Source organism: Lampris incognitus, chromosome 10, assembly GCF_029633865.1.
Source record: "Lampris incognitus isolate fLamInc1 chromosome 10, fLamInc1.hap2, whole genome shotgun sequence".
Lineage (NCBI taxonomy): Eukaryota > Metazoa > Chordata > Actinopteri > Lampriformes > Lampridae > Lampris > Lampris incognitus.
The window spans coordinates 15,098,632-15,125,772 of NC_079220.1; the positions used below are offsets into that span (position 1 = coordinate 15,098,632).

Below are 27,141 nucleotides of genomic sequence, written 5' to 3' on the forward strand. Positions count from 1 at the left end.
CATGCATATCTATGGCTCTGTTAGTGTAATGGAACGGTTTCCTTTATTTTTAGAGCCTCCCTGCCACTAGGGGCATCGTCCATTATCTTGAGTATTTTGCCCTCTAGTGGCATAGATAAGTACCGCGGTTTAAGCTACATCCTTTTCCCCCTCTTCCTTTTCTTGTGACGAGAAAATTGTGTGACAACACAGCAATATTCATGCTCCATCATTAGCCATCACCTAGTTCCTACCCCTTTAAATGACAATATATGTAAGTAAAGCTATTATCCATCATTGCTAGAATCTTTATTTTGAAGTATTTTTTACGTATTTGCTACAGTTTGTATAATTTTGGTAACATGTATGACAGCACATTTTAATGATGGCATCCACAGGCTCTACGTTTGATGCTAGCGTAAATACAGTGTTCAGTGTTATACCTGATTAGTTACAACTTAAATTTTATTCCTGCAAAGAAAATGTTAGTTTTATACTTACCTTTGTTTCCTGAAAAATAGAGGATTAGTTATCCTAACTGTAACTCTAGATTGAGTAAGCTATTTTGTATTGTATACTGATGTATGCTTTTCTGTATGTTTATTTTCAGTTTCACACTTCCTTGTTGTTAAATCCCGTGCATATACAACACGGGTCTGTTTCTTGGAGGATATGATGCAAGGGAGAGTTTAGCTGGCTGTAAAACCTAATATAGGACAAGAGTCACATTGGGTGTAGCAGTACAGTTAGCGACGGGCGTTGGTAAACATCGGATCACAAAGAGCCACGCATATCAATAGCTCTGACAACGACTCCTAGAGGATAAATTCTGAGTCTCATCACCAGCCAGTCAGACTAGCTTGGTCTAGTCAGAAAGGCGCGAACTGAGGAAGCCTCTTGGATGAGAGGCGAAACGTTTTCACGGATATATACCAAGTCCAGTTGCACTTGATTCAACTCCTTTGGATAACCATGACCTGGCTGAATGAGAACATTCACAGCCATTTTACTCAGTAGTTACTACATACTTCATAACTTGAGAGTACTCATATTTCTGTGTTATAAATGGCTTTTAACTACTATATATAGTGTTTATTAGTTCACCAGTAACTTCTAGCCTATTAGTTGTCATGTTTACGACACTGCCGTCATCTGCAGTCATACATTACGGGAGCCGGAACCCGCGAAATCAGTCAGTCAGCCAGTAGGTAGTTCACAGTAGGGCGGGATGCATTGACCCTGAGCTTCTCTCCAGTGAAGTTCCGCGCTCTTTTAATAAGCTAGTCTGCCTATTTGCATTACACACAAGAACATCACATTACTTGCACTAGAAACGTCGCTTCTCCCCAAAACGCCAGAGTTCAGGTTAGGTCGTGGTTAGACTTTAGTCTGGGACGGGCAGCGTCGTACGTCAGAAAGTTTCCGAGAGAATGTCTACGTAGACTTTTTTTCTAAAAGAACCTGTATTCACACACATTGAACTTACAAAATGTTCATGCATACAAAATACATGCTGGAGGTATTGACTAATCATAATACATACAAATAATACACACAGAGATTATTACATGCTAATACAGAGAATAACACTCTACAGGGTCTTCTGTAGTTGTGTTTCGTTTTCGGTTCGTCACCGGACTGCGGTACCACGACACTTCCGCGAGAAGGAGAAAAACCTCACCCCGATATTGTGGCGGGATATCCGCCATAGCGTCTCTTTCTTGTTGGTTTCTATTCGACCGGGTGCCTTTCTGTTCGGATGTTTTCACTCAGAATTGGAGCATGATTTAGGCTATGTGCTGAAGAGGCGCGCGGACACATTGCCCCCCCCCCCTGTCAAACAAACGCGGGTACCACACGGAGAGAGGTGCGTTTAACTTAACTGGTGTCTCGACCCGAGTGCGTTTATTTTTCTTTTTTTGCTGGTCGTGTGTGCAGAGAGGGGCGGTGTCTGCGCTCATGGATCTGGAGTGGCTGGACGACACTGAGCTGCAGCAGTTTTTCCACTGCAAGAAGACGGAGTTGTCCTGTATGGAGAAGCCGTGCACGTTTCTCCGTCAGCTCAGGGACCATGACCTCATCACGGAGGATCGTTACAAGGTGAGGAAACTACTATACGACTACAAGCCATCTAACATATAATCCAGGTTTACACACCAAACACTTACCAGATGGTCGAAAATGAACAACATGACGTGATATGAAAATGTTGATACCAGAATTTAAACTCTTGATATCAAATTGCAAACAAAAGTGAGGATATAAAAAAAAGCATCAAATTTCAGAAGCTTCCGATGTCTTTGATATCTTAAAATATCTTAAAGCGACTTACTGTAGGAAATAGTTGAAGGACCATCCGGTGATATTACATACACCGATCACCCAAAACATTAAAACCAGCTGCCTAATATTGGTGTAGGTCCCCCTCGTGACGTCAAAACAGCTCTGACCCGTCCAGGCATGGACTCCACAAGACCTCTGAAGGTGTCAAGTCGCTTTTATTTACATAGCACCTTTAAAACAACAGGAGTTGGCCCAAAGTGCTTTCCAGTTGAGGCAGATGGGTTTGCCTCCTGCCCCAATACAGGTGTACATGGCACCAAGACGTTAGCAGCAGATCCTTTAAGTCCTGTAAGTTGCGAAGTGGGGGCTCCATGGATCGGACATGTTTTTCCAGCCCATCCCACAGATGCTGGATCGGATTGAGAGCTGGGGAATCTGGAGGCCAGGGCAACACCTTGAACTCTTTGTCATGTTCCTCCAACCATTCCTGAACAATGTGTGTAGTGTGGCAAGGCGCTGCTGAAAGGCCACTGCCATCAGGGAATACTGTTGCCATGAAGGGGTGTACCTGGTCTGCAACAATGTTTAAGTAGGTGGGATGTGTCAAAGTAACATCCACATGAATGCCGGGACCCAAGGTGTCCCAGCAGAACATTGACCAGAGCATCACACACTGCCTGCACCGGATTGCCTTCTACCCACGGTGCATCCTGCTGCCATCTCTTCCCCAGGTAAATGATCCACCCGGCCGTCCACATGATGTAAAAGAAAACGTGATTCATCAGACCAGGCCACCTTCTTCCATTGCTCCATGGTCCAGTTCTGACACTCACGTGCCCATTGTGGGTGCTCTCGGTAGTACTCTGACCAGCCTGCAGCTACGCAGCCCCATACACAGCAAACTGCGATGCACTGTGTGTTCTGACGCCTGTCAATCATAGGTAGCATTAACTTTACAGTAGCTTTTGTGTGGGATCGGACCAGACGGGCGCCTTGGGCACCCATGACCCTGTCACCGGTTCACTGGTTGTCCTTCCTTGGACCACTTTTGGTTGGTACTGACTAGGGCTGCACGATATAAGAAAACATGCCATATGCAATAACATTGTTGAATATTGCGATGACAATATGACTCGCGATAAATAAGAAAATATTTAAGTATACATTTTTCTTGTCTTTCTGCTTTAGGATTGCTGCTAACACAAACCCCAGACAATGAGCAGCCTGTGCACACTGAATAGAAAAATAAAAAGCATTATTTCCATTTCAGCAACATGGTTTTATTGAAAAGAAAAAATGCACCTGGCTACAGCCGCTGTATTGACAATAAACAAATACCACCAACTTGGTTGCATGGCAATACAGTTTCGTCATCACTTTAACAGGACGTCTAGGCCTATTTAAATATAGCAGCTACTAGGAGTTTATATTAAAAATGATTACATCACAGTCTCAATTTAAAACGGATGTCCTACCAGTTTTGCAGAGTAAGTAACTAATGTTAGAATTTTATTTTTTACATGCCGCCCAATGACTGCAGGGATAGGCTCCAGCATCCCCGCGACCCCATTGGGGTAAGCGGATTGGATAATGAATTAATGAATGAATGAATGAATGAACATTATATTTTGTTGTTACCTAGGCGGAATCGGCCAAGTGACACTACCGCCTTTTTTCCAGAAGGGGGCACCAAAGTCAACACAAACTCCTAGTAGTATGCAGCGTGTGAATGCGTGCCATGTGCATATACCATTTATCGCAGTTCAAGCAGTCTTTTGCCATACGTATATCGCGCATGTTGATGTCGCGATGAGGGTACATGTTCGATATATTGTGCAGCCCTCGTGCTGACCACTGCATGCCGGAAACACCCCACGAGACCTGCCGTTTTGGAGATGCTCTGATCCAGTCGTCTAGTCGTCACAATTTGGCCCTTGTCAAAGTGGCTCAGATCCTTACACTCTGCTTCCAACACACCAACTTAAAGAACTGACTGTTCACTTGCTGCAGGATATAGCCCACCTCTTGACAGCTGCCATTGTAACGAGATAATCATTGTTATTCACTTACCTGTCAGTGGTTTTAATGTCTTTATGTATGCTCAATAATCCAGGTAAATCAATCCTAAATCAGTTAATCAATCAATAAATCAATCAGTCAATTAATTTAATCTTGTTAACTGTCAAAGAAGGTGAATTGGTTCATCTGGATACAAGGTTTGTGACATGGTTCATCACAAACTGAAGAGGACTGAAGAGGTCACTTAGATGAGTGATGAAACGTATGTCAGTAAACGTTGTGTCCAGATGAACTGATTCAACCTTCTTTGATTTTCTTACCTGGATTATTGAGCATGCATCAAGACAATCCTGTTAACTGCTTTTCCCCCACAACGATAACATAAATAACAAAAAACTGAGAAATAATATAGTTGACTAAAGGTTCGCTGTGATGGATTAACAATCTCAGACATGTTTCAACTCTCTGCTAGTTGAGTTTCATTCAGCACTGAAATAAATGAAAACCACTGGTTGCCTGGTAGGAATGGCAAACTCATTCAAAACAACCCCCCCCTAAAAATTATATGCATTGTAGAATGGATGGGATTGATGTAAAGTGTATGCCACTTGAAGTAAACAGACTAAAAACTTGTAAAAACACCAGTATGGTCCTTTACGGGGTCTTCAGCTTTAACATAGGCTGTATTTTGTTTAGTCCAATAAGAATATTATTTTCCTTCTGGGAATATGTCTCCCATTCTCTTCATCTCTCATATTTGAAAAAAAAAGTGATGTCGAAGTACCTATTGGGTTTTTTAAGAATATCTTATCTTACATTAACTTTTTTGTCATTAGCCAATTTTAGGCCAACATATTCATCTACATTACTAGTTTCTTGTCATACATTTTAATCTACCTCAAGGAATCAGCAAATTTTCATTACTGTGCTTTTTGGATAATCCACTGTAATCTAGGCTATGTTAGAGCATATGGATTTTAATACTAAATCATTGATACAACTAGTCAGTTGATAACATACCAGCAGCCTGAAGAGGCAATACCATATGAGCCAGTTTTTTTTGTTCTTCTGACTTTGTGATTTCATCATCTGATTGCCCAGTGCTGTAAGGTGATCAATAACTTGGTCAAAGTCTAAACTTCTTCAGCCTGAAGAGGTCACTTAGATGAGCAATCTAAGTTAATAAACGTTGTGTCCAGATGAACTGATTCAACCTTCTTTGATTTTCTTACCTGGATTATTATTATTATTATTGTTGAGCATGCATAGAGACACCAATAACTTGGGTTTTTTGCACATTTGCAGAGGATAATTCGTATGAAGAGTAAAGAGAACATAAAAAATGGCATGTATGATTCGCTGGACTGGCTGGAGAAAGAAAGACCAAAACACATCAGAAGGTTTTGGCTCTGCATCTTCCAGGACATCATCCTGAACCAATACCCGGATCTGAAACTGCTGCGCAACTCTCTCATAGACGGTCAGTTCAGTCATCTCTCTCTCTATCTCTATCTCTCTCTCTCTCCCTCTCTTTTTTTTCTCTCTCTCTCATCCCCCTGTGCACCACAACAGACATTAGCACTCTATATTTATACTACCCTAAATCATGTGTACAATTCAGAACCAAGTGCTATATTTCCTTCATCTTTATGTTTTATGTCAATACATTTGTTATTGGAATACACATCCTTCTGATAGTGCCATGAATTTGGCTCTAAGTCACTGGGTGTGTGATGCAGTATCACTTTTTTCTCAGTATCTTATGTCAAGCTTTTTTCCATCTACCAGCAATTTCACATACTTCATCTAGTACAGCTTTACATACCACATATAAAAACATTGGAATAAAAATAACAATCAAAGAAAAAAATATTTATACAAAAGCAAAATTACATTTTCAGTGGTACATAAATAAAGGGCTGCAGTACGCGATCCTCTGCGACTGTACAACATGATGCACTCTGGATAATGAAGTCCTTTGTTTTACATTCAGCGAGGGTTCTCAGAAACTAATTCCAGTGGATAACAACAGCATAGCGACTTTTGGGCAGAAAGTGAGTCATTGAGAGAAGTACACTGTGATTCAACATGACTCATAGAATGAGTCGTGTTGAATCACATTACACTAGTTGGAGGTCCTGTTTGGCACATGCCTACTTTGGTTTCATCGTTATTAGTATTGTTGATCCCTGTGGAGAAACTTTGTTAGCCGAACGGTGTGTGTGTGTATGTGTGTGTGTGTGTGTGTGTGTGTGTGTGTGTGTGTGTGTGTGTGTGTGTGTGTGTGTGTGTGTGTATTAACTTGTGTAATAAACCAGATCCACTTACCGGTATGTCCACTAGGTGGCAGTAGCAGTAAATTGGTTTACCGATGACTACCTAGGACCTCCCCCCGGATGTAATTCTGATGGTTAAATGAATGCCTGCCGAGATGGCTGTGCTGTGTTGTGCTCCCGAAGTTTTCATCAATATACAAGTAAACAAATCCTGTGTGTGTGCTTGTTTCATGTAGTCAAGGTACTACATATACCAGGAACTTGTGAGAAGTGGTGGTATGCAAGAAAAAGTCCCAATAATCTTACATGCAAAACAGAAATGTTAGTATAAACTACTAATAAGACACGTTAGTCCGTAGCCAACGTGTCTGACCCTTTAGCCGAGCGGTTAGTGATGTCGCCTTGTGGTGCAGTACACCCCGTATCGAATCCCGCACCGGGCAAGAAAATAACCGGTTACATTAGTACTGTATAACAGATCCACTTCAAGTATGTGTCTGACATACTATTCAACAATTGCTTTAATATTCGGGCAGCTGTTGGTGTGTATCTGGTATCAAACATGTGTTCTGTCTGTTCAACCGCAGGGTCCTTCCCATTTTTCAAAACATTACCCAGCGGGGTAGAAAAGGAAGACACAAATGACAGGAAGAGGAAAAAGCCCCCTACAGACGAGGATCAGCAGGACAAGCGACAGACGACGAGGAAAGGGAAAACCCCGAGAACTGGGCGTGTTTGCGGCGAGGAGGAGGAGGAGGAGGAGGAGGGGGAGCTAAACCCAACCTCACAAATGACCAGAGGGAATAAGAAGAGGGCCCGGAAGCCAGTCTTCAGTAAGTTTGCTCTGCCAGCTGTTACACTGTCCTCTTCTCTGGTTAGATTTTCCGTCTTGTAAACTTGAATATGTATGTCAAGAGCACTGTTGCACATTATACTTTGCACAGGAGTTTGTCATATGCTGCAAATATGGTAGCAGTTTCTCATTTACAGTAAAATGAATCACGGAGGTTTACCTGCTTAGCAAAAACGGGAATGATTACAGGGACGCACCAGTTATTGGGGAATTTGTTACTAAGTTTGTGTCAAGTCCTTATGAAGGTGTCAGAGTTAACTAGTGATTTTTAAAACAAGCAATTTACGTTGCACAGCTCAAACCTAGGGAATTTCATAGCTAGTAAAACCTGAATGTGTAAGCGTGTACTAGGCAAACGCCACAGCTGCTAACCAATCAAAAACTGTCAACATATGTGAATAAGGGTTGTTATAAAGGATCGATATATTTGAGTATCATGATACTACCTTGAAATTAGTTTCAATTTTCAGAAAGAAATGCATTGATTCGTAAGATTACACATAAAGTGACGGGGCAGCGCCACTACTTCATTGTGTTGTTTACACCCCCGACCACTGGGTGGCAGGTGTAGTATTGTAACAGGGCTACACAAAACCACAACAGCAGATGTTTCCAGAGCCATACTAGCTATGGCTCTGATTACTCAAAATCTATACCTATTTTGATGTTTTCTTAAATATAAACTTAAATATGGCTATAAATTGCAGTATTTGTAGTAGCTCAATATATCACAAAATATATACATATATATGTATGTATATATGTATGTATATATACGTGTGTGTGTGTGTGTGTGTGTGTGTGTGTGTGTGTGTGTGTGTGTGTGTGTGTGTGTGTGTGTATACTGATACAGGAAAAAAGTTTAATACATTGCAGTACAGGCCTGTTTCGTGCGTCGCGCACTCATCAACTGTTAATGTGGTTCAACAGTTATATATATATCTCACTTTGTTAAAAGAAACACTCAACGGTAGGGATAGTGCTCAACGAATGAGCAAAATAATCCAGTTAGTCAAGTAAATAGAGAATTTACTTGACTAACTGGATTATATATATATGTGTGTGTGTGTGTGTGTGTGTGTGTGTGTGTGTGTGTGTGTAACTTTGTTAAAAGAAACACTCAACAGTAGGGAAAGTGCTCAACAAATAAGGAGCAAAATAATCCAGTGAGTCAAGTAAATTCTTTATGAGACTGTCTCATAAAGAATTGACTTGACTCACTGTACATATATATTTATATATATATATATATATATATATTGCTGTGTTTCTGTATTTGCAGTGTCATAATGTATTGAATCATGACATTTGCATTATCTTACGAATCACATTAGCAAAGTTTTGCCATTACACTGCTCCAGTGATGCGGAGGACAGTACCGGTGGTGGATATCGGCCAGACACTAGGCTAAAACGGAATATCAGTATCTGAGATTTTACTCAAAACTAAAATTGGATACTAAAAGCCACCAGTACCATGTCATGAATATAAGTAAAGTGGCTTCATTTATGGCATTTTTTTGGCACATGGAAACTTGTATTTCTTCAACGATGAAAAAACTGATTGTCTCAATTATTTTGCCCACTGGCCCCAAAGTAATAGTTTAAGGCTGCACTGTTCAGCAAAAGTAATGGATCACATTAGTACTCTGTGTCACCCAGTACTCCCAGTCGGTATGGCCAATGAAGACGTGATATTGGTGCATCCCTATTCATTGTATACGTCCAGGGAACATAGCCGATTATGTAAAACCCATGATGGTGAATAGTTTCTCCATTTTACGATAATATTCATTTGAAAAGCTCTAAGTGGGCCATGTCTTTGTTTTTGTTTTTTGATTTTGAGATACTTTATTGATCCCCGTAGGGAAATTATGCTCTGCATTTAACCCATCCTAGCTGTGTAGCTAGGAGCAGTGGGCAGCCGCTGTTCAGCGCCCAGGGACCAACTCCTAGTTTGTCTTGCCATGCCTCGTCAAGGGCACAGACAGGAGTATTAAACCTAACATGCATGTCTTTTTGATGGTGGGGGAAACCGGAGCACCCGGAGAAAACCCACCGCAGACACGGGGAGAATATGCAAACTCCACACAGAGGACGACCTGGGATGACCCCCAGGGTTGGACAACCCCGAGGTTCAGACCTTCTTGCTGTGAGGCGACAGCACTAACCACTGCGCCACCGTGCTGCCCATATATTGTAGCGAATTCAGGGGGCAGCCAGGAATCCGCCTCAGCTGGGAATCGAAACCGTGTAGCCCGGACCACAGGCAACTGCGATAACCAGTCAACTAATAAAAAGACTTGTGGTATGGACTGCATTACTGCAGAACACCTAACGTATGCCAGTGCCAGTCTTAGGTTCTGCCCAATGCTTGCCATGTGTTTCGCTGGTCTTATGGTTCACGGGGTTCTTCCTGATTCTGTGATGTCTGTACTGTTAGTCCCTGTCCTTAAACACAAGGCTGGCAAACTCAATAGCATGGACAATTGTAGACCTATTGCCCCTGCCATTGTTCTGTTGAAAGTGCTGGAAAGAATTCTCCTAACTAGTTTGGAAATGTATGTTCTCACGACTGACAATCAGTTTGGATTTAAAAGAAAACACGGCACTGATTTATGCATTTATGCTCTAAAGGAGATGGTGGCCAAATATAGAAGCAAAAATTCTACTGTATTTCTGTGTTTTATTGATGCTTCCAAGGCATTTGACAGGGTTAACCATGAGAAATTATTTATGAAATTGCCGGCTAGAGGTGTTCCAAATTATATAGTCAGAATTTTTGTCTTCTGGTGTGCTCATCAGACGTTTCAGGTTAAACGGGACAATGATGTGTCTGCCCCATTCCATGTAGGCAATGGGGTTCGCCAAGGTGGAATTTTGTCTCCTTTTTTGTTCAGCGTGTATATGGATGACCTGTCGAGACAGCTGAATGGGTGTAACACGGGCTGTCTTGTGGTTGGCTCTGTCGTCAATCACCTCATGTATGCTGATGATTTAGTTTTAGTTAGCCCATATAGTGCTGGACTTCAGCAGCTACTGAAGGTTTGCTCGCAGTATGGCGAAGAACATGACATTAAATATAGCGCCAAAAAAAGTAATGTCATGATTGTCAGAACTAAAGAGGACAGGAAATCACATTTTCCTGTGTTTCAGTTATCAGACAGTCCTCTCGATACATGCAAGGAAATAAAATATCTTGGAATTGTCCTCTCTGATTATCTGACGGATGTATATACCGACAATGCTGTAAAATCTATGCCCAGGCTAATAAGCTGCTCCGGAAGTTCTCTATGTGCTCTGTTGATGCCAAGTGTTCATTGTTTAGAGCTTATGTAACACCTCTGTATACAGCTCATCTCTGGTCTTCTTACAGGAAGAGAAGTACGCACAGGCTCAGAGTAGCTTACAATGAGGCTATGAGCTTGTTGCTCCATGTCCCCAGATGGCATAGTGCCAGTCAGTTGTTTGTGTCCTCAGATGTGCCTACATGTGATGATGTACTTGTAAGATGGCTAATGTATAATTTTATGTGTTGCCTGGATGTGTTGGAGAACAGCAAAATAGAGGCTCTAACCAGCCCTATGAAAAGCTGCTATCGGTTCACATCCAGACTTCAGAAGCACTGGCGAGACAGCTTGTATCTGTTATGAACTGACTGTGTGTGTGGATGCCTCACATGTGTGTGTGTGTGTGTGTGTGTGTGTGTGTGTGTGTGTGTGTGTGTGTGTGTGTGTGTGTGTGTGTGTGTGTGTGTGTGTGCTCGTGGAGTGTAGGGGTGTCATGTAGGCCTAAATGTTTTTTTTTATTGTATTGTTGCTTTTATGCTATGGACCTGCTGAGTTTTTGTTTGGTTGTGACCTTGCTTGCAGTCACACATACAATATGGTAATGCCTCTGAGTTGGCATGTGTAACTATTTAGTGATAACTAACTGGACTGGTGCAGCCTGTTTTTATTTACTGTGGTGTAAATTTTGACTTACTTACATGGCAACTAGACTTGAGGACTTGCATGCAACCGCTGTAACCAGCCCCCAGAACACTTTGGAACTTGAGTCAAATAATGCCTGGCATATACTGGTCCTGATCATCTGTATTTTATCTTGGAGGTTCTCCAATGAAGAAGGGAGAGAAGCAAGAAATCTGGACCTGGCCGATCTATAAGACCCAGCTGCCGGTGAATTGTGGCGATCAGCAGGGTTTTCTGGTCAGAGAAAGACTGGCTAAAGGTAGGAGGACACAAGATGACTTGAAAATCAACATATCTGATATCGCTAAGAATGAATAATTTCATGAAGCTGATGTTTGATGGTTTTCTCTTCCTGACTTAAATTCAATGTGAACATGATCACTTGCGTGTTGAGTTTCATGATCCACAGGCCCTTAAAACTAGTCAAAAATGTTAGTAATTCAAAACACTTGCAACAGTCACTATTGAGTGAAACTTAGTCTTTGCAGAGAGCCGACAGTTTTATTGTATTTCCTGTTAAAGCTGCATAAGGGAATGTCCACCCATTGGCGGTGGAGGAAGTGACACGCTGTTTTAGTTGGCTACGTTTCATGTCACTTGAAGATGTAAGCACACAATTGTAGATGGCTTATAGAAATGTGACATCTTATATTTTTCATTTGTGTATAACCAACAAAATCAAAATAATTGATTTTGAATTAACATAGCGTAAATATAAAACATGCATTAGATGAATGCTAGTCTATGGGACTTGTTCAGCAATCAACAAAAAGGGTTTTGTTGTTGTCCCCCCCCCCCCCCCTTTGGGGCTTGGGGGAAGATTTTCAATACTAAAGCAATTACAAGTTAGTAGTTCACCATAACAACATTCCTGCAACCAGGTTTACCAGTTTTATAAATTACTCAGTAAGACTTTGGTAAACTGTAAAGAAGAATCTACTACTACTACTACTACTACTACTACTACTACTACTACTAATTTTGGCTGCTCCCGTTAGGGGTCGTCACAGTGGATCATCCGTTTCCATCTCTTCCTGTCCTCTGCATCTTCCTCTGTCACACCAGCCACCTGCATGTCCTCCCTCACCACATCCATAAACCTCCTCTTTTCCTCTTCCCTGGCAGCTCCATATTCATTATCCTTCTCCCAATATACCCAGCATCTCTCCTCCACACATGTCCAAGCCATCTCAATCTTGCCTCTCTTGCTTTGTCTCCAAACTGTCCAACCTGAGCTGTCCCTCTAATATGCTCTAATATAATATAAATAATATATAATATAATATATTAATAAATTGCAAAGAAGGATACCCACAAAAAAGAACAAAAAAACAGATGAGTTGACTATGTTCGACTCAGTAAGATCAATCACATTTACATCACTGACGACTGATAGTAGTCAAGTGCTTTGGTCATCATCATGACTATCATCATCATCATCATCATTACCTTTGCTTTTCATGGTCACCGAAGTTGTGTTAATTCAGCGTCGCATCAATTTTTCCAGGAGAGAAATGCATCCAGGCTAAAAGAACATGGTTCACTCCATGGGAATTCGAAGAGTTTGCCGGCAAGAACTGGAAGAACTGGAAGCGAAGCATTCACTGTGCGGGCACGCCCTTGGGACAACTCATAAAGGTTTTATTTACAACCACTTTATTTGAAATAAATTCCTTCGTTCTCATTTTCGGTATGTAGTAACTTGTCAGATAATTTTGTTAAGTTTTCTGTGTGTGTGTGTGTGTGTGTGTGTGTGTGTGTGTGTGTGTGTGTGTGTGTGTTTGCTTTTTATTCCTTTCCTGAACATGTCGAAGCTCGGACACCTGGAATGTGCAGGCTACAACCACAGGAAAAGGAGAAAGGTAAAAGAAAATCCGTAAGGAAAGAAAAGTTCAAGTGTTACAGGGTTGTTTTTTTTTTTTTTTTTTTTTTTTGGATAATTCAAAATAATCCCTTCTTCCTTTTTGTTTTTGTCTCTTGCTAGGCCATTAGATCCTTATTTCCCTCTAGCCAAACAGAGGGCTCCGTTACAGGTCTGTGGTGATTAATTCTTTTTAACTGTTTATTAGTTCTTGTTGCTACAGGCACTTTTGTTTCATGAAATGTAGAAGATCCATCCAGTGGCGGAACTAGAGTTTTATACAGCGGGTGGCCAAGGCTAATTCAGGCGGGTCCATAGACCATGACAAAGAATTAGTGTTCCACCCTAACCTGGCCTCTAACGAGCATGAATGAATCCTACGATTGCTGATTAGAGGTAGAAGTGATAATTCACTTAGTCAGCAACATCATCCATTCGTCAGTCTGTTTGACTTGTTGAGTGACAACCGATTTTTATGCATGTGGTTAGCCTGGCATGCGCTTAAATTATTAAATCTATTCGAACAGTTAACATGGAAACCCATTCGGCCGTGTTAATGTGCAAAGTCTGTGTATTTTGTATTTGTAGACTCTGGTCTGTTATTTAACAGCATGTCTGGGTGTTTATTTGGTGAGAAACTGTATTGTAATGTGTAAGCATTATTTTCACCTTTTTGTTATAATCAAGACAGGGAGGCACTGAGTTTCTGCATGCTAGCTGCTTACTTAGTTTGAGCCTTATTTCTTACAGCAAAATAAATTCTCAAAGTCGGCACTTGTAGAGGGAACAGTTCAGTTCAATTTAATCTTGCATTCACAATAACATAACAGCAGCACGGTGGCCCAGTGATTAGTGCTGTCGCCTCACAGCAAGAGGGTCCTGGGTTCGAACCCCGGGGTTGTCCAACCTTGGGGGGATCATCCCAGGTCATCCTCTGTGTGGGGTTTGCATGTTCTCCCTGTGTCTGCGGTGGGTTTTCTCCGGGTGCACTGGTTTCCTCCCACCATCAAAAAGACACATGTTGGGGTTAATACTCCTGTCTGTGCCCCTGACTGAGGCATGGCAAGACAAATAAGGAGTTGGTCCTCGGGCGCTGCATGGCGGCTGCCCACTGCTCCTAGCTACACAGCTGGGATGGGTTAAATGCAGAGAAACAATTTCCCCACGGGAATTAATGAAGTAGTAATTAATTGATAAAGTTGTAATTAATTGAGTTCCTGGCTCAGACAGCAAGGTGAAAACAATACACATCTTTGCCACTGTTTCATTGCCAGGCGGTGAGGATGAAGATGAGGATGAGGATGAAGATGAGGAAAATGGCCGGGACAGTGAGGAGCAGGCTTCAACAAGAGAGAAAGACTCTACTGGAGAGAGCACACACTCAGGTTTGAAAATATGAAAATTGTACTTAACACCGGTGCTTTGATAAGCATATTAATGTTAATGAAAGAGAATAATGAAAGGTAATAATGAAAGATATTAATGACATGATAGTGAATGTAATTCAGTTTTACCTCCTTGATACATTTTTGATTCTGTCGCTTCAGCAGTCGGCAGTTATGACAACAGTGAAAAGGTTGCCTCCCTCGCCCCCGCTCTTAATGTGTAAAGGTCAATGGCTTTGTATTTCCATTATAGATGAAGAAGTAGAGGAAGAGAAGGGGGAGGAGGAGGAGACCGAGCCGATTCCAGGCAGCAGCCATGTCAGTCGTGGCAAAACAGTGTTTAATGTTACATGTGGTGCCAAAGCTGGGATATTACACAAAACTCGATTTGCATCAGGTGTGTCTGTGTGGCTGTACTGTTAAGTGGAATACATATTATTTATAGGGTAGATCATCCAATTTACTCCTCAGCAAATCCACAACTTTTCATCATCACACATTGGTAATATTAAAAGTTGTTAACAACATAGAACAATATGAAATAACAGTAAACTCAAGGAACTGTGTTTTCCTCACCAGGGACACGTGGGAAGAGTGTTCGTACAGAGGCCAGCTGGATGAACCCAGAGGAGTTTGTGAGAGAGGGATCATCGGAGTCAGACCCTTCCTGGAAGAGGGACATCCAGTGGGAGGGGAAACCTCTCAATGTGTTGATTGAGGTACTAGAAGTACACTGTGTGTGTCTGTGTGTGCTTGTGCGCACAGAAGTTCATAAGGGTGTGGTCATTATTAATTCACTAGTTTGTCTTTTGGGTTACAATTTATTTTAGGGGGGTCGGAGGGGGTCGGAAATTACCTGTAATTTCCTAGTAATAAGGTGGTAATTATCACGTAATTTCTTAGAAATAAGGTTGAAATTACCTTTTAATTTGGGTTAGGGTTAGCTGTAAAATTACCTGTAAAAACTACCACCTTATTACTAGGAAATTACTCGGTAATTTCCGACCCCCTAAAATAGTGTTACCGGGTTTTGTACTACTGTCAATTATTTCCACTCTGTGTATGTGTGTGTGTGTGTGTGTGTACATGTTTAACTATCCTAATGAGGACATTTGGTCCACATTTTTTTATGTGGTCTGAATGTATTGCAGCCACAAAGCAAGCACACACACGCAACATAAAGAGTCTGAGAGGGGTCACAGAAAAATATCAACACTGAATATATTTATTTTTTTAGTGGTCATTTTAACCATTTGACTGTTAAAAATGTAACGAAACCAACTGTTTATCCCTCTATTTCAGGCAAAAGTCTTGCAAATCCACTCGATGCTTTGCAAGTGCAAACTGTGCAGTCAAGATCCTAAAGTCCAGGTCAGTCTGCATGTATCAAATCAATCAATCAATCAATCAATCAATCAATCAATCAATCAATCAATCAATCAATCAGATTTTATTTGCATAGCACTTTTTATACAAACAAATCTAACACAAAGTGCTTCACACAATAAAACAATGAAATCAATAAACCCCCCCCCCAAACAATAAATAAATAAATAAAAGTACAGGCAAATTTGATGAAAGTACAAACAAGTTTAAAACTTGAGTTAGTAAAATAAATAAAGTGCCATAAACACTGATTAATTAAAAGTAACAACATAGCAGAATATATAAAAATAGCAAAATTTATAAAACACTCACACACACTATGAATTTAGCTGTAGGCTGTTTTAAAAAAATAGGGTTTTTAACCTGCTTTTAAATGTGTCCAGTGTGGGGGACTCTCTCAGGTCCTCAGGCAGGGCGTTCCATCTACTTGGGGTGTAAATAGAAAATGCAGCTTCCCCTGCTCTAGACCTAGCACGAGGGATGGTTAAAAGACCACTGCCATTGGACCGGAGAGTTCGTGCTGGTTTATAAGGAATTAACATGTCTTTTATATAGCGTGGTGCAAGGTCATTTAGCGCTTTGTATACAATTACATTTTTTTTTAAATCAATTCTAGTTTTAACGGGGAGCCAATGCAGAGATCTAAGAACAGGTGTAATCTGTTCATACTTATTAGTTCTGGTGAGAACACGTGCTGCCGCATTTTGAATTAACTGTAGTTGGCGCACAACTGATTTTGGCAGGCCAGTGAATTGTCCGTTGCAGTAGTCTACTTGTTATAAATGAATGGATTAATTTCTCACAGTCTGATATTGATAGAAAGCCCCTTAGTTTTGGAATGTTTTTAAGATGATAGGAGGCTGATGATGTAAGATGATTGATGTGGCTCCTAAAATTCAGATCACTGTGTATGATTACACCAAGATCTCTAGCGTCACCTTTGCACTCCAGAGACAGAGAGCTGAGATGAGCTGCAATTCTCTGTCTCTGAGTCTTTGCAACAAAAATAAGTATTTCTGTCTTGTCTTTGTTCAGTTGTAAAAAGTTATCTGACATCCATAGAGTAATATCGTCAATACACTGAATTAGGGAACGTCGCGGAGCTAGGTCATCAGAAGATAGGGATATGTACAGTTCTGAATCATCTGCATAATTATGGTAATTTATTTTGTGTTTCTGTATAACATGTGCAAGTGGGAGCATATAGAGATTGAATAGCAGTGGTCCAAGAATCAAACCTTGGGGTACCCCACACATTATACCCACTTTGTCTGAGGAAAAGTATCCAATAGACATAAAGAACTGCCTGTCCTGAAGGTATGTTCTAAACCAGTTGAGAACCAGGCCAGAAAGGCCGACCCATTTTTCTAATCTCTCTAGCAAAATATCATGATCAACAGTGTTGAAGGCAGCACTGAGATCCAGGAGCACAAGAACAGAACATTTATTAGAATGTGTTCATATGCAGATCGTTCACAACTTTGATAAGTGCTGTTTCTATGCTATGGTGAGATCGAAAACCCGACTGACAAATGCCCAGAAGGTCGTTAGACATCAAATAGTCATTAACTTGAGAATAAACTGTTTTTTCAAGGATTTTGCTGAGGAATGGTAAGTTGGAGATGGGCCTGTAGTTGGCAATAACTGTCGCATCAAGATTCTTCTTCTTCAGAAGTGGTTTAACGACAGCTGTCTTAACTGCTGCAGGAAATATACCTGCCTGAAGAGAGTAGTTAATAATTTCTAAAACGTCATATGCTAAGCAATTAAAAACATTTTTAAAAGATTTGGTAGGGAGAGGATCCAAGCAGCAGGTGGACGACCTGAGCTGCCTAACAATATTGTCTAGACTTTTAAGGTCTAGAGTGTCAAAGTGAGACATGGCGCCAGTGATATTTCTGGAGAACTGGGGGGTAGGTTCATTACTGGATCTTGAGGCACTACTGTTCTGTCTAATGGCAATAAATTTGTTATTGAAGAATGTAGCGAATTGCTCATATTTTTCAGTGGACAGCATCTCTGATGGGTTTGGAGATGGTGGATTAATAAGTCGGTCAATAGTAGAGAAAAGCACTTTACTATTGTTAATATTTTCATTAATGATTTTATAGAAAAAAGACTGTCTGGCCTGTTTAATTTTTTGCTGTACTTGTTCAGTCTATCCTTGTAAATTTCATGGTGAACCTGAAGTTTAGTCTTTCTCCACTGTTGTTCTGCTTGGCGACAGTTACTCTTAAGCTGCCTAACAACCACTCCATTTCTCCAGGGGGCTTTTTGTTTTTCTATGTTTTTAGTTTTAACAGGTGCAGTGTTGTCAAAGATATTTTGTATTTTTGAGTTGAAGTCGTTCACAAGATCCTCAGTTTGTGATAACATGAACGGCAACAACTCATTTACAGTTTTCTGAAAGGTTTCAATTGTGTCATTATCAAAGAAACATTTTTGATCAGTCGAGTGCTCTTCTGTTGTACAGGAAGAGCAGACACATAAAGAAATATACAACAGTGATCAGAGATGGCAACATCCATGAAGGGTACATTAATATTAAGTCCTTTTGATATGACTAAGTCTAGAGTATGCCCCTTATTGTCGGTGGGTCCGGAAACATGCTGAGTGAGAGCAAATGCCTCCAGTAAGCTAATTAGGTTTCTAGCATCGGGCTCTGTTTGATTGTCAACATGAACATTAAAATCACCCAGGATGATGAAACAATCATAATCAGTGGAAACCATAGACAGTAACTCCAAAAATTCATCAAGAAAGCCATGTTTAGATTTTGGTGGCCGATAGAGAGTAATTATTAAAATCGTAGCAGTACAATGTATAGTAAGAGCAAGGTATTCAAAAGATGTGAATTTCCCGAGGGGGATTTCCTTGCAGCTATAGGAATCAGAGAAGACAGCAGCTATTCCATCGCCTTTCTTATCAGATCTGCTGGTATGAATGAATTTGAAGCCAGGAGGTGCAGTCTCAATAAGCGCGACTGCCAACTGTTGAAGAAGGTGATCACTTGCTACTCGAGGGAGACCAGGCCAGGCTCGGTGGGCTCTGAATCCTTCACTGCAGCCCTGGCGTAGGACCGAGGCTGGATTTCCAAGCCGCTAGTAATCAGATCATTCATCCTGGAGTATTGTTCCAGGTCTGCCACATGGCCCTCCAGTATGGTTATTTTTTCATCTTTGTCATCATTTTGTCTTCTCAGGTCCTTTATTTCTCCTATCAAGTCCATTATCAGTTTCTGTTGTTTAAGGATTTTTGCGATCTCTTCCGACATAAAGTTTAGAGATTTCTTTATGTCTTCAGCTTCCTCCTCTGTAATTGTACTTGCCTTCTTTGGTCCCATCTTGTGCCTAATTGCTGTGTGTTATTAAACAAGATGAAAACCGTCGAGATAGCAGTTAGCAGGTCCCTCCGATTTTAATGCGAGCCGAACATAGTACGTCTACTCGGTGGTCAACTTGGAATCAAGAATCAAGAATGTGGTAGTCTGCAGCGCTCCCCGGATTGGCAGAGGGGGTGGAGCAGCAACTGGGATGGCTCGGAAAGGTGGGGCAACCAGCCAAATGCAATAGGGGAAGAAAAAAAAGGGGGGGAACCCCCCCCCCCAAAAAAAATCTCGACACCGTATACGTGCTTGTGTCAGCCCTGAGATGGCCTGGCGGCCTGTCCAGGGTGTCTCCCCACCTCCTGCCCAATGACTGCTGGGATAGGCTCCAGCATCCCCACAACCCTGAGAGCAGGATAAGTGGTTGCGATAATGGATGGATGGATGGATGGTTACGGGAGGAATGTGTCACAACACAGTGCATTGCACCCTGCTGTTTAAGATGGGGCTGTGTAGCTGCAGACCGGTCAGAATGACCATGATGACCCCAGTCCACCGTCAAAAGCACCTACAAATGGGCATATGAGCTTCGGAACTGGACCTTGGAGCAGTGAAAAAAGGTGGCCTGGACCAATGAGTCCTTTTTTCTTTTAGATCATGTGGATTGCCATGTATGTGTGCGCCGTTTACCTGGGAAAGTGATGGCACCAGGGTGCATTGTGGGAAGATGACAAGCATGTGGAGGGGGTGTGATGCTCTGGGCAATGTTCTGCTGGGAAACCCTGGGTCCAGCCATTCATGTGGACATCAGTTTGACACTGCCACCTACCTAAACATGGTTTCAGACCAGGTACACCTGTTCATGGCCATGATATTCCCTGATGGCAGTGGCCTCTTTCAGCAGGATCCCACGCTGCCACGCTGCACACATTGTTTGGGAATGGTTTGAGGAACATTAATAGTTCAAGGTGCTGCCCTGACCCCCAAATTCTTCAGATTTCAATCCAATTGAGCATCTGTAGGATATGCTGGACCGACAAGTCCGAGCCACAGTGCCTCCACCTCCCAACTTCCAGGACTTGAAAAATCTGCTGCTAATGTTTTGGTGACAGATACCACAAGACATCTTCAGAGGTCTTGCAGAGTCCATGCCTCCGTGGGTTGGCACTGTTTTGGTGCACACGGAGAACCAACAGCGTATTAAGAAGATGGTCATAATGTTTTGGCTCATCAGTGGTTATACGTATGTGCTATAGGGATAACACTCTATTAGCAGCCATAATACAGAACTTTCTGAAAAATTCACAATCCCTCAGTGTGAAAACTACAACCATGACCTCCTGGTTTGACGCTGCCTTTGGGGGGCTACATTGAAATAGGGTACATTGTATTAGAAAATGTGAATAACAACGCTACATGCTGCTGCTGTTGAAAATGCCATTTAAAGATGCCGATTCACGTATTGTCCACCAGTGATGTTGTTGATGGATGCTTTCTTGCAAGATTTTGCCGATGTTTTAGAGATGGGTTTTGACAGGCTTGCCAGGGCCATGAAGCACCACCAGAAGGTCTTTTGGACCTATGAATTAAAATTTGAAAATTTGATTCATAGGTCCATTTTTGATTTGGTTCATCACACGGGGTTTTTGTATGCAGTTGAGTAGTCGAAAAGATGGTTCGTCAGTGTGGGACACCAGCTGTCAGACATGGAGGAGGAAGCGTGATGGTCTGGGATTATTTTGCTGGCTCCAAAGTTGGCAACTTGCACAGAGTAACTGGCACCCTGAACCAAAAAGGATACCGCAGCATTTTGCAGCGCCATGCATTACCCGATAGTCTACACATAGTTGGTTAGGGGTTCATCCTACAGCAAGATAACAACCCAAAACATACCTCCAGGCGGCATCAGAACTTTAGAAGAAAAGAACAAGATGGTACACTTCAAATCATAGAATGGCCAGCACAGTCTCCAGACTTAAGCCCCATTGAGCTGGTTTGGGATGAACTGGACAGAAAGGCGAAGCAAAACAACCTACAAGTGCAACACATTTGTGGGACCTTCTGCAACAGTGTTGGGAAGAACTTTCTGAAATAATATTTGCTTTTCATTGTAGAAGGAATGCCACGAGTGTGTTCGGCTGTTTTATCTGTAAAAGGTGGCTACAAAATGATATCATCATTTCTTTTTATCTCCAATTGTTTGCTTGTTCTATGCTTTAATTTCAGAGTACATTGAGACATTAGACTGTGTAAATGTCAATTAAATTTTTTTTTGAGGTTTTCTAAAACTTCTGACTGGTAGTGTGTGTGGAGGGATAATGTTAAGAATCACAGTTGTTTCCATTAAGTGACCTGAAAAAAATATAATGGGTGGGCATCTTCTTTGACGGCATGTGTTTGCCTCCTTTTCTTCCCTACTAACAGAGGAGTGTGAAATTTGATTTTATTTTTCCTGCATCTATTCATCATTAGCATTGCCAGTGCAACGTAATACCCATCACATGTTGCACAGGAGTGTTGTGTAGGTGTAATTGCCATAAAACTCACATTACATCCTACACGAATTTCTGTGTACCCTCTGTGATCTGAGCAGAGAGTCATTCCTAAAAAATGTTTCCAGGGGCGTCCGGGTGGCGTGGCGGTCTATTTCATTGTCTACCAACACAGGGATCGCCGGTTTGAACCCCCCTGTTACCTCCGGCTTGGTCGGGCGTCCCTACAGACACAATTAGCCATGTCTGTGGGGGGGGGGGGGGGGTATGTGTCCTGGTCACTGCACTAGCGCCTCCTCTAGTCGGTCGGGGCGCCTGTTCAGGGGGGAGGGGGAACTGGGGGGGAATAGCGTGATCCTCCCATGCGCTACGTCTCCCTGGCGAAACTCCTCACTGTCAGGTGAAAAGAAGCGGTGACTCCGCATGTATGGGAGGAAGCATGTGGTAGTCTGCAGCCTTCCCCGGATCGGCAGATGGGGTGATGCAGCAACCGGGATGGCTTGGAAGAGTGGGGTAATTGGCTGTATATAACTGGGGAGAAAAAGGGGGAAGGACAGAAAAAGCTTCCATCCCCTCCTCTCAGAGCAGAAAGGCTAGAGGAGGTGCCCAGTAGATGTGGAAGCATCTATCTACAAGGCGAACTGATCACGCCACTACTGAATCTAATTGTCTCTGTTGTTTGTATTGGCAGGAGGATCAGAGGAATGATGACGACTGTTTCATCTGCAGGCGTGACGGCGGAGTGGATGTCCTGGTGGAGTGTGACCGGTGCCCCCGCTCCTTTCATCAGAGATGTCACCTCCCCAACATTGATGATACTGTGAAACAGTGAGCTTTGAGAAGATCAAGACCTTTTTTTTTTAGATATACAGAATGGAGAAACATGTTTTTGATTTGACATTGTCCACTGGCAAACTCTGTGTGTGTGTGTGTGTGTGTGTGTGTGTGTGTGTGTAGGTCTAAGCAAGAATGGATCTGTACATTCTGTATATTCAAAACCAGTCAAGGGTGGCGTAATGCAGACCAGAGGACCAAACACACAGCCCTGTCACGCGAAGTATCAGCGCACTTGCTGGTAAAGACACTGTGTCTGTTTTCTGTCTCTCCCGATATCTTCATCTCGAGCTACCTGTCTTACCACCCCACTGCACATGGCTGTCGTTCTGTTCACCTGTCTCTCTGGCTGTCTACAGTATATAGCTGCCTATTTACTCGTTTGTCCATTCCTCTGCACATCTTTGTACCCGCATCTTTCTGTCTGACAAGCTCGTGACATGCACATAACCACTCGTCATCATCAGTCATACGTGCATTTTCCCAAGCACTGTCTTCCATCTAAGCATCCATTTCTTTTCCCAACAAAAAAAGGAATGCCAGTATCTCCTTCTGTCCCTATACAACGCAGATGAGGATCAGATCTTTGCTACAAACCCAACACTCACTGTAAGTTTCTCTTTTTTTCATACTTGTTCACATCTGTTTCCTCCCAGAAATAGTACAAACATTTCTAAATTCATTGTGAGTTGAGTCAGCTGTGCAGATGTCAGTGCAGGTGTTGTGTTGGAAGTATAGATGGACAACATGCAGGGTTCTTAGCGAGCGTGTCATTGTCTGCAAACCAGGTAAGGGGCTACGCTGACCACATCAGGACTCCTATGTGGTTGGAAAAGGTAGCGGAGAAGCTCCATGAGAAAAGCTACCAGACAGTTGGACAGTTTGCGTCTGACGTCCAGCTCATCTTTACCAACTGCATCGATTTCAACAGGGTGAGACACAGTGTGATTCAAACTGCGAGATAATGTGTGGGTTCGAGAGTAACGGCGGTCGGAGACTTGTGCATCCTGAAAATGATCCCCTGTTTGAAAGTGGAAAAGCTCTTAAGGCGTCACTGTTGTGATTTTATCTGCTCATGCAGGACAATGAAGAATTCAGCGCCATGGGGGTCAAGCTGAAGGAGTTATTTGAGAGAGAGTTTAACAGCGTGTTCTGCATCCAACAGGAGAGCGAGTAAAGATGACCAGTCTGTCTTCTGAAATTTGTCAAATAATGGAAAAGTATGTTGTTTCTAAATTGCATCCTTCCCATTTATGGAGAAAAAAAACCCAACCTCTTAAGTATAAATGTAAAAGTGTGAGCGTTTTAAAAGATGAAGGTAGAAGTTTCAAAATTTTTCCAATCAATGATCTTCTTCTTCTTTCAGCTTGTTGCCCATTTCTCGGGGGTCACCACAGTGGTTTCTATAGTTTCGATTGGTACCCTGTGAGGACACAGCACCAGCGGCGGTCGTTGTTAACCCAGGCCTCAGCCGATCCCATATGGAGCTTTTTTTGGGGGGGGGATTTCTCCCCTCCATTTTTCTCCCCAATTGTATCCGGCCAATTACCCCACCCTTCAGAGTTGCCAGCCGCTTCTTTTCACCTGACGGTGAGGAGCTTCGCCAGAGAGACGTAGCGCGTGGGAGGGTCACGCTATTCCCCCCAGCTCCCCCTCCCCTCCCGAACAGGCACCCCCACCGACCAGATGAGACGCTAGTGCAGCGACCAGGACACATAACCACATCCGGCTTCCCACCCGCAGACACGGCCAACTGTGTCTGTAGACCAAGCCGGAGGTAACACGGGGATTCGACCCGGCGATCCCCATGTACTACTGATTTGGCAAAATTTTACATCGGATGCCCTTCCTGATACAACCACTAACCCTATGGACAGGGGCACAGGTAACGTGCTGGATGCCATCCCAGTGTTCATAGATTTGCGCTCATGCCTGTCTCCCAATCAAGGATCTGGTTTGTTAATTATTCATGTTTTATATTTGCTTCTTAGGGTAATTTTACTTACAGCCTAATGGTTTTTAAGATGATATCCAAAGCTGTATATTATCCTGCAAAACAGAAACAAAACTTAAACACCCCTGCCTGCCTTACACACACACACACACACACACACACACACACACTGCTTGGACACTGCTTGGTGTCCTCTTCATCATATTCTTCATATATTTTATAATTCTATTATAATCCTGGTTTCCTCTTTCAATGTTGTATTCTGTAAATTGTGTTTTATTCTGTACATACAATATCCATTGCACGTCTGTCCGTCTTGGCAGAGAGGTCCCTCCTCTGTTGCTCTCCCTGAGGTTTCTTCCTATTTTTCCCCCCATTAAAGGTTTTTTAGGGAGTTGTGCCTTATCTGATGTGAGGGTCTAAGGACAGGATGTTATATTGCTCGAAAGCCCTCTGAGGCAAATTTGTAATTTGTGATGATAGGCTATACAAATAAAATTGACTTGACTTGACTTGACTTGACTTGACCATGCCAACCCCACACCACCCACCGCAGCCATTAAACATTAAACCCCACCGTAATTATTTTGAGCTTCCAGTCAAGCTGGCATGTCAAATCCACCAGACCATAATCACGCACCTATTGGTCAAAAGCTGAATAACCAGTCCAGCTGAGCAGGTATGCCTTGAGTCCAATAGACCAAGTACTGACATTTCACTCACAAACCACAAGACAAGGAAACAATGGATTAAATCATCCCAAGGCAGTGTGTGACTCTGGACTATGGCAATGTTTGTGTTCACTGAAAACCACCCAAGCAGACAGCACACCAGTTATTACTGATACATAGTAACGTGACTTACTAGGAACTGACTACAATGTCATCCTAAGGTAAGGACACTGCACAGCTGAATGCAGGTTTCAAAATAAAGCTCACTAAGTGAGCTAGGCAACTTCACACACAACTGCAAAAGCCAACGTATAATGAACTCGACAAACTGACTCCCAACACAATATAGCAGCATTACATCACCGTGATGCAATGCACATTATGCAAGCAGCATATCAAATAAACTCATCCACAAATATACAGTGACACACAACCATGACAGATAATACTGCCCAGGGGACAGACAGCATAATCAAATGCTATTACCTTTATAAGTTCTTATTTCTTGACTTTTTCTTTGCAAACTCTGATCAAGTCCTCAAAATCCAGCTGTGCATTGCTGTAACCGACAGACGCTTCCAGGCTATCTACTGCTAGCTAGCTCAACACCCTCCGTCGGAATGCCCTCTTCTTCGTTTTGTTTAGCTTATTTTTTTAAAAAGCTGTTTAGTAGCAGGACATTTTTTATTGTGACCACTCCTTTCACTTCCTTTCCTTTCTTTTAACCTTGACTTGGCTTGAGAAAAACTGATCTTGAATCTGTGCAATGTAAGCCGCCAGCTCTCTATGCCCACCCTCCTTGACCACTAGCCAACCTATACAGTGCATTGCCGCTTGCTCACCAGTCAACACTTGCCCAGCTATCTCACCAATAAAACAATTATGAGACTTAATTTTCTTGGAAACAACTTATATTTCATTCTGACCCACATATTTCTGTGGAGCCCAACATAAAAAAATAATAATAATGTACTCCTGTCGCAGAGGGCCCTTTTGCACTCAGGGGCCCCTGGGCATGTGCCCAGATTGCCCATTGATAGATCCAGCAGCACTGCTGCTGAACTAACTCATTAGAATAAATAAGCATCATATGTGAAAAATGTGGTTCTTACCATGGGTTTTAATTTTCTTTTAAATCTCCCTCCACCTCTAGTATAGTAGCCTGGCTGTAACATAGTAGCATTAGCCACTGAGTCACTTTTACAAATACTTATTCGTGCTTGGAGTCTGTGTGAGAAAATGTGTTGTGTGGACCATGAAGAGGTCCGCTGATGACCTGCCCTCCACCTAATGCCTGCTCGGTGGCCTTGAATTACATTAAGTGGGTTTGGCAAATTAATAAAAGAATTAAAGTTGCTATAGCAATCTATTTGGCTCTATTCTGTAAGACGGAGTTTGTGGAAGAAAATGTATTGCAAGTATTTGTAAGCAGAAATTGCACTGCATAACTGCAGCCTATATTAATGTTCCAAATTATTTTAACCAAATGTGATAGACTGTTTTGGCTGTTTAGCACTGTTGTTCTGTCTTACTTTGTATAAATGATGCCGTTTAAATTGATGAAAAGAAACAATGTGACGGAAGGTGTGTATTTTCAGGCTGGTTTTATAAATAGGACCCCTTATAATGTAGAGTCCCACTTACATAACATTAACATGTAAACTCTTATGTTGTGTTCATGTTTGTGTGTATGTCCACGTGGTAGCACAGATGGCAGATAGATTTGCAAGCAATTTGCGTCGATGATACATACATAAACAATGCATAATCTAATGTCTTTGATTTTTTTCCTTTTGGTTTGTTTTGCAGTCAGTAAAACAGAAATAAACTTAATGAATTTTTCATATAATTGA

General features: G+C 42.1%; 1 protein-coding gene across 1 annotated transcript; it reads left to right on the forward strand.

Annotated features, from left to right (window-relative positions):
- Positions 1-170: 170 nt before the first annotated feature.
- On the forward strand, positions 171-27,141 carry sp100.1 (SP110 nuclear antigen, tandem duplicate 1). Its single transcript, XM_056288344.1, has 18 exons — positions 171-253; positions 1,918-2,079; positions 5,587-5,761; positions 7,145-7,390; positions 11,520-11,639; positions 12,888-13,018; positions 13,195-13,242; positions 13,365-13,413; positions 14,516-14,626; positions 14,880-15,023; positions 15,206-15,345; positions 15,929-15,997; positions 22,521-22,657; positions 22,787-22,904; positions 23,198-23,272; positions 23,452-23,595; positions 23,745-23,883; positions 24,030-27,141. The coding sequence occupies exons 1-17, from the start codon at positions 242-244 to the stop codon at positions 23,838-23,840; spliced, it is 1,977 nt and encodes a 658-aa protein (XP_056144319.1). The 5' UTR covers positions 171-241; the 3' UTR covers positions 23,841-23,883; positions 24,030-27,141.

Bases quoted from the DNA above. Each gene is read 5' to 3' on its own strand.
- sp100.1 (XM_056288344.1), top strand. The intron at 15,998-22,520 runs GTCAGTCTGCAT...TTGTATTGGCAG, and splicing joins GTCAAGATCCTAAAGTCCAG to GAGGATCAGAGGAATGATGA. The intron at 23,273-23,451 runs GTAAGTTTCTCT...TCTGCAAACCAG, and splicing joins CTACAAACCCAACACTCACT to GTAAGGGGCTACGCTGACCA.